The sequence below is a fragment of the Polypterus senegalus genome, chromosome 4 (genome assembly GCF_016835505.1).
Source record: "Polypterus senegalus isolate Bchr_013 chromosome 4, ASM1683550v1, whole genome shotgun sequence".
Classification (NCBI taxonomy): Eukaryota; Metazoa; Chordata; class Cladistia; order Polypteriformes; family Polypteridae; genus Polypterus; species Polypterus senegalus.
Window position 1 is genome coordinate 236,340,956 of NC_053157.1, and position 8,554 is coordinate 236,349,509.

At 43.2% G+C, this 8,554-nt stretch overlaps 1 protein-coding gene across 1 annotated transcript in view; it reads left to right on the forward strand.

Annotated features, from left to right (window-relative positions):
- The window catches only part of LOC120528910 (zinc finger protein 347-like), a 66,734-nt gene extending 61,243 nt beyond the window's left edge, over positions 1 to 5,491 (forward strand). Inside the window, exon 7 of the mRNA XM_039752986.1 lies at positions 2,717 to 5,491. Within this exon, the coding sequence (XP_039608920.1) occupies positions 2,717 to 3,861 (1,145 nt within the window). The 3' untranslated portion in view covers positions 3,862 to 5,491. The remainder of the gene's footprint in view (positions 1 to 2,716) is intronic.
- Positions 5,492 to 8,554: the final 3,063 nt, after the last annotated feature.

Consider the following 8,554-nt stretch of genomic DNA (forward strand, 5'->3'; position numbering starts at 1 on the left):
GTGCTTACGCCATGTTATAGTGCGAGTTCTACGCACGGCGTTATACATGAGGCCCCTGGACCAGATAATATTTATCCTCGTGTTCTTAAGGAGGCTAGTGAGCATAGATAGAAACCACTGACACATTTTTAGGAAGTCACTGCGCACTGGAGAGATTCTAAAGGACTGGAAAATGGCAAATATCATCCCATTATATAAAAAGGGTGACAGGGCAGATCCAAGCAACTATAGGCCAGTAAGCTTAACAAGCATCACAGGAAAATGAATGGAAGGAATTATTAAGGATAAGATTGAGCAACACATGGCAAGGACAGGAGTTTACTGAACAGTCAGCATGGGTTTAGAAGAGGGAGGTCGTGTTTTACTAACATGTTGGAATTTTATGAGGAGGCAACAAAAGGATCTGATTAAAGTGGAGCTTATGATATTATTTATCTGGACTTTCAGAAAGCATTTGATAAGGTGCCACATGAGAGGTTGGGCATCAAACTAAAGGAAGTGGGAGTTCAGGGTGATGTTTTTAGATGGGTGCAGAATTAGCTCAGACACAGGAAGCAGAGGGTGATGATGGTGTGAGGAACCTCATCAGAACTGGGTGATGTTAAGAGTGGTGACCAGCTGGGGCTGCTGCTATTTTCTCTCTAAATCATTTATTTATATTAAAATATAAGTAACAAGCTGGTTAAATTTGCAGACGATACCAAGATAGGTGGATTAGCAGATCATTTGGAATCCGTTTTATCATCACAGAAGGACTTGGACAGCTGACAGGCTTGGGCAGATTTGTGGCAGATGAAGTTTAATGTCAGTAAATGTATTACAGTAAAAATGTGAGGTTTGAATACACAATGTGAGATCTGAAAATCGAGAGTCCACCTTATGAGAAGGATTTAGGAGTCATAGTGGACTCGACACTATTGTGTTCAGAAGCCATTAAGAAAGCTAACAGAATATCAGGTCATATAGCACCTTGACGTGTGCAGTACAAGTCACAGGAGGTTCTGCTCAGGCTTTATAACTGTTGAGGCCTCATCTGGAGTCTGGGGTGCAATTTGGGACTCCATACTACTAAAAGGACATAACAGCACAAGAGAAGGTCCAGAGACGAGTGAATAGGCTGATTCCAGGGCTACAGGGGTTGAAATGTAATGTCAGTAAATGTAAATAATTACACATAGGAAGTCAAAATGTGAGGTTTGAATACACGATGGGAGCTCTAAGTACACCTTAGGAGAAGGATTTAGGAGTCATAGTGAACTCGACACTATTGTGTTCAGAAGGTTAACAGAGTGTCAGGTCATATAGCGCCTTGATGTGTGAAGTACAAGTCACAGGAGGTTCTGCTCAAGCTTTATAACACACTGGTGAGGCCTCATCTGGTGTCCAGGGTGCAGTTTGGGACTACAAAAGGACATACGTAGCAGCACTGGAGAATGTCCAGAGAAGAGCGACTAGGCTGATTGAGGTCTACAGGGGATGAGTTATGAGGAAAGATTAAAAGAGCTGAGCCTTAAGGAGATGAAGAGGAGACCCGACTGAAGTGATTAAAATGATGAAGTGAATTAGTGCAGTGGATCGAGATTTTAAAATGAGTTCATCAAGAACACAGGGACACAGTTGGAAACTTGTTAAGGGGAAATTCCACCCCAACATTAGGAAGTTTTTCTTTACACACAGACACTTGGAATAAGCGACCAAGTAGTGTGGTACACAGTAAGACGTTAGGGGCTTTCAAAACTCGACTTGATGTTTCCTTGGAAGAAATAAGTGGAGAGGACTGGCGAGCTTTGTTCTGCTGAATGGCCTACTCTCATCTGGCGACTTCTAATGTTATAAATAATATCACGTGCTGCACCTTGATTGTATCATTTTGTTACTTACTCACCATTTATGTGCTGTAATTTTGTCTTTATTTAATGAAATCTTGATTTTAACAATGCCATTTCGTCCCTCACAGTGTGACTGGGGTTATGGGTGTCGTCTCACACCCCACGTTCAGCTCTAAGCCCCGCCACTCTTTGTGGCATTGACACTTTTCTACCTGCCTCACTCAGTAAGGCCACCAAGGGGTTAATTTCTTAAATGGCCTTGGAAGCACCTGGGAATTTTCCAGAAGTATGTGGAAATTGCTTCCAGGGCAGAATGTTGTTCACAGCATATTATGGCCTGCTTATTGCACTGTCAAACAACTAAAGGATGTGATTTTTAGTTAAACCCTGAAAATTGGTCTGATCAAACATGCCGATCATCTCTTTAAAATCAATCCATCCATCCATCCATTATCCAACCCGCTATATCCCACCTACAGGGTCACGGGGGTCTGCTAGAGCAAATCCAAGCCAACACAGGAAACAAACCTCGGGCAGGACACACACACACACCAAGCACACACTAGGGACAATTTAGGATCACCAATACACCTAACCTGCATGTCTTTGGACTGTGGGAGAACATGCAAACTCCACACAGGGAGGACCTGGGAAGCGAACCCGGGTCTCCTAACTGCGAGGCAGCAGCTCTACCCACCGTGCCATCCTCTCTTTAATATATGAATGCAAATTACAAAATAAGCTTCTGGTCTGAGTCCATCATTTAAAGATGGCACATCCACTGAAGGGTCACGTTAAAGATCAGGAGGCACAGCTTCATAGAAATGATAGCATCTCACCAAACTGAGAATTTCAAAGATTTAACAAAACTGCTTGTTTCATTGCAGACATCCTAGAAAATGGCAGCTTCTCGACGTCTTCATCTGCTCAGTCATTTCTTCATTGCACAATGCAGGAGAAACAGGATAATGGGAAGATGAAGAAACCAACAAGAGGATTAGAGAATATGACTGTGGCATCTTTGCAGTATGGTACTTACCTTGCTGGCAAACTAGCAGAAACGGGAGTCGTCGGTACTGACGGACAACAGGTATATCATACAAATCAGGAGTTTTTACATCCCATCCAAGGTTGTGGAGAAACATTTGATAACCAATCTGACTGTAAAGATCATGAGCTGGTCCACAGAGCACTAAGTCCATATTCTTGTTCTGAATTTGTAAAACGATTCCTCCATAACAGCAGTTTTCAGGCACAAATAAGTATTCATACCGGGGAAAAAACTCATTGCTGTTCTGAATGTGGCAAACGATTTTCTGACAGTTACAACCTCCAAAGGCACACAAGAATTCATACTGGAGAAAAGCCCTATGGCTGTGTTGAATGTGGAAAACGATTCACTGTCAGTAGCCAACTTCTGTGCCACACAAGGATTCATACTGGAGAGAGGCCCTATGGCTGTTCTGAATGTGGTAAAAGATTTTACTACAGTAGCCATCTTCAGAACCACATCAGAATTCATACTGGGGAGAAGCCTTATTGCTGCTCTGAATGTGGCAAAAGATTTTCTGAATTTTCCAGTCTCCATAGACATGCAAGAATCCATACTGGAGAAAAACCATTTTGCTGTTCGGAGTGTGGCAAACGATTCTCCCGCAACAGCAGACTTCAGAACCACTTAAGAATTCACACAGGAGAGAAACCCTATGTTTGCCCTGAATGTGGCAAACAGTTCAGCAACAGTGGCAGTCTTCATTCTCACAAAAGAACTCATGCTGGAGAGAAGCCATATGTCTGTCCCGAATGTGGCAAGAATTTCAGTCACAGTAGCTCCCTTCAGAGGCACACACAAATTCATACTGGAGAGAAGCCCTTCAATTGTTCTAAATGTGATAAACGATTCTCTCAAAGCAGTGCTCTTCAGAGGCACGTACAGATCCACACAGGAGAGAAGCCATATAGCTGCTTGGAATGCGGTAAAAGATTCTATCACAGTAGCTCTCTTCAGAGGCACACACAGATTCATGCTTGAGAGAGAGGCCACGATGCTGTTCACAATGTGGCAAACGCTTCTCCCATAACAGCAGTGTACAGAATCGCATAAGAAGTCACGCCATTAAGCAGTTGTGAATGTGAGAGGAGGGTTTCCCATGACAACAGATTTCATAATCATTAAAAATTCACACTGAAGAGAAATCTTACTGTTGTTGTAAATATAGTAACCTTAAAAAGAAATAACTAAGAAAGTGCATGTTGCCGGTGTTAGGCTGTAGTAGAATAGTGTTGGAGTGATACTGAAAAGTTGGCTTCAATACCAATAGCAAAACAGTACCAAAGCAAATAAGAGAGAACTTGGAATTTTTCACAAAGTACAAATTTAACTTGTCCTTCCAAAGGAAATAGTACAGACAGTGTTCAGTGTTGTACATAACAGAACAGCGATGTGTTTAAGTTATTTTAAACCGGGATTAGAAATGTTGCATTCAGTCAAAACGGAAAGCTCAGAAGAACCTAATTTTTCACTGGATGTAACAAACTGGAAAACAAAAAAAAAAAAGAAATAATAGTATATATATATATAATATCCAGAATTTTGTCACTGGGAGTAACGGCACCTAATTGATTATCAAAGATGGGGTTAAACCACGATCACCCACACAAAAATGTTTTAGCTGCTGCTCGACTGTGCAACCAGCAAGGCGGAGGGATGCACTGATTTAATCGCCGGTGATCAATTCTGTATATGGTGCCATGTTGTGAGGGGTACAAAAACGGCAAGGGATGCGCTTCCTCTCCCTGCAACTCGGATCTGTGTCGAGTGTGCCTTAAATACAAGGGGGAGTCAAGCTAAAGTTAGAAAATGGGATTGATTAGAAAGTGGAATGACCCTTCACAAAACTGATGCTGTCATTCATTTCTCAATGTCATCTCCACCCTTCTCGATGCACTTGCACTACCTGCCTGGCAGTACCAGCAGAATAACAGGTTTTGTTTCGTCCTCGCCACCACAAGTGCAACCGAGTTATTGTTGAACACTACATGCTGAGGGGTCCTACTGTCACTAGTGCCAAGTTACTGTGACTTGCTGGAGACCAATGCGAAGCCTGCTATTCGATCCAAGTGGTGGGGACTGCTGTCTCAAGGGGTCCTTTTAGGTTCTGCAAGATAATGCCCACCCACACACTGCTAAGAACACCAAGGCCTGTCTGGAAAAACTGAAGTTTGAGGTATTGCCACATCCTCCTTATTTGGCACCGTGTGATTTCCACGTTTTTGGACCACCCAGAAAAACCATCTTGGTGGGCGTCGTCGGATCAAGACAGATGATGACGTGAAGAAAGCAGTGCACGAGTGACTGGCAAGGACAAAGCCTTTAATTCTGCAGGTACTTCCAGGCAGGTGGTGCAAGTGCATTGTCAAGGATGGAGACGACATTGAGAAACTACATGATGAGTTCTGTGAAGGTTCGTTCCATTTTCTGATCAACCCCATTTTCTAACTTTAGCTTGACTCCCACCTCGTACTTTCTGTCACCATTGAGCACAAATTGAAATGTAATGATTTTGGAGGACATCGTTTTTATTTGTCTGAGCTTCTGTAAAGTTTGAAATTCCCTTTCGGTATCCTATCCATCTATCCATCCATCCATCCATCCATCCATCCATCCATCCAATCCCAGAAGTCCACCGTGTTCATCTATCTATCTATCTATCTATCTATCTATCTATCTCATCCCAGAAGTCCACCGTGTTCATCTATCTATCTATCTCATCACAGAAGTCCACCGTGTTCAAGTTCTGTGAGACGTGTATGATGGATGCTGTAAATGCTTTTTCCTGGGTTTCTACTTAAATGTTATTATAGTTGTAGCCACACCAAGGAATATGCTGTATTATATTGAGCTACATTATGCCACCAGTTACGGTTACTGTTTTAGTTTTCCTAAAGTATGTAGGCTGCTGAATTCTTTATCGGGATGTCTTTTTTTTTGCCTTTTGTATTGAATAGTATACGACCAATCTTATAAACAGCCTAATTTCCCCCTGGGGGGCAAGTATAATTCTGTCTAATCGATGATGCAGGTACGTCAGCCAGTAATAGTGTAAGCCTCACAATCCTCTTGTTTCCGGTCTTTTGATTATTAGTTGTTGTGTGTTCACATTGCAGCAATATGTTTTTGTTTAAAATCCATACAGACTGTTGTATTTAAACCTGCTTAATAAATAAAAGTGTTTCTAATCTGCAGAGGCAAGTCTTTCAATGTTTCCCCTAAGCAGTCTATCTTATCATCATATACAAAGGATGTTACTAATCGTTCTTCAATTGCATTCTAACCGGTCAACAACTGGAGAGAGCGGGGGTGGAACGCTGGAGCAGGTACGTCAAGATGCCAATTCTGTTCAATGCAAACCAAAATGGAAACGAAATCATTTCTAATCCCTAATTTTAATTTCCCCATGTTCATTAACAAAGTATGTGCTATACAGCGCCTGTCAAGTAATACAGAGTACACGACACGTGTTTCGCCCTTATTGGGGCTGGTCAGGCGGACGCAGCTTTGCTTTTCCTTATGGGGATCAAACTTCAAACATCCTCTGATGTTGTGCCACGGTTGCTGGATTGCTTACTTGACAGGGTGAAGATCGGAGAATTACATCCGTAAGTCTGAATCGCAATCGGATTATTTGAGGGGTTTCCTACCAGGAAACGCTTGTGGTTTGGTCGGCCAGTTGACAGACATCTGCAACATCCTATCCGTTGTAAGAAGCAGATCATACAGTGGGTATACTCTATCACATATGAGCTGTTTCTTACTACTGAGACGATGTGGCAGAGGTTTGACGCCTGGCCGACCAACCACAAGCTTTACCTGGTAGATAACCACCCAAATGATTAGTCTGAGGTTCAGAACTACATATGTACAATGCACAGCAGTACAATTTATTTTTGTATAGTCCAAAATCACACAAGAAGTGCCACAATGGGCTTTAACAGGCCCTGCCTTTTGACAGACCCCAGCCTTGACTCTCTCTGAAGGCAAAGAAAAAAAAATAAATAAATGGAAGAAACCTTAGGAAAAGCAGTTCAAAGAGAGACCCCTTTCCAGGTAGGTTGGGCATGCAGTGGGTGTCAGAGAGAAGGGGGAATTACAATACACAGCACAGAACAAATCCTCAATACAGTATACAAATCAAATAAAAATAAAAGTGTAGAGCAGAATTTAACAGTAGATGACATCCCATAATAGGATTTGGATTTGTTTTTAGAGTCCTGGAGACCTCAGCCATCAAGCTGATTAACACAGAAATGTTGGCCTACTGAACAGTCTGCCCATGTAGCCACTCAATACTCAGTCGGAGCTCCTTTGGCATGGATGACTGCATCAGCGCGGCGTGGCATGGAGGCGATCAGCCTGTGGCACTGCTGAGGTGTTATGGAATCCCAGGATGCTTCAGCTCGTCTGCATTGTTGACTCTGGTGTCCCTCATGGGCGAGTTTATTGGCCAATCCAGCCCAGTGATACTCACCATTGGCCATTAAACCAGCTATTGGTACATTTGGCAGTGTGGGCAGGTGCCAAGTCCTGCTGGAAAATGAAATCAGCATCTCCATAAAGCTCAAATCTCCTGGTAGATGTCTGGCTGCACTGACTTTGGACTTGCCAAATAAAACTCAGTGGATCAACACCAGCAGGCTCCCCAAATCATCACTGACTGTGGAAACTTCACACTGGACCCTCAAGCAACTTGGGATTCTGTGCCTCTCCACTCTTCCTCCAGACTCGGGAGCCTTGATGTCCAAATTGACTTTCATCTGACACGAGAACTTTGGACCCCTGAGCTGTTAACAGTCCGGTCCGTTTTCTACCTTAGCCCAGGTAAGACGCTTCTGACGTTCTCTCTGGTTCAGGAGTGGCTCGACACCAGGAATGCTATGACAGTTGTAGCCCCCGTCCCGGATACACATGTCTGTGTGGTGGTGGCACTTGAAGCACCAACTCCAGCTGCAGTCCCCTAAATTCTTCACAGTCCCCTCAAGGCTGTGGTTGTCCCTATTGCTTGGGCACCATTTTTTCCTTCCACTCAACTGTCCAATAATCTTCTTGGATGCAGCACTCTGTGAACAGCCAGCTTCTTTAGCAGTGACTTTGCCCCCTTGTGGAGGGAGGGTCTCAATGACGGTCTTCTGGACAACTGTCAGGTCAGCAGTCTGATGGTGTGGCCTACTGGACCAGACGGAGAGACCATTCCAAGGCTCGGGACCCCTCTGCAGGTGATTTGGGGTCATTAGCCGAGTGGAGTGTCACACCAGGAGTTGACAATATGGAACTTTGTCAACAATGTTCTAATTGTCTGAGATACTGAATTTGGGGTTTTCATTACCTGTAGGCCACAATCAGCAAAATGAAAAGAAATAAACGCTTGAAATATATCACTCTGTGTGGAATGAATCCATGGAATATTTGAGGTTCACATTTTGAGTTGAATTAGCTGAAATAAATGAACCTTTTGATGATATTCTAATTTATTGAGATGCACCTGTACATGCAGAGTCGTGACTTGTCACTCGGACCGAACGTGCAGTTTGAGCGCATGCAGGACCCCCAGTAATGTTTGGGACATCTGCTTGATTTAATTTTTTTGCTCCACAGTTACAATTACAAAATCAAACAATGAAAGTGCACAGTGCAGACTTTTATCAGAGGGGATTCGCAGGCGTTCCAG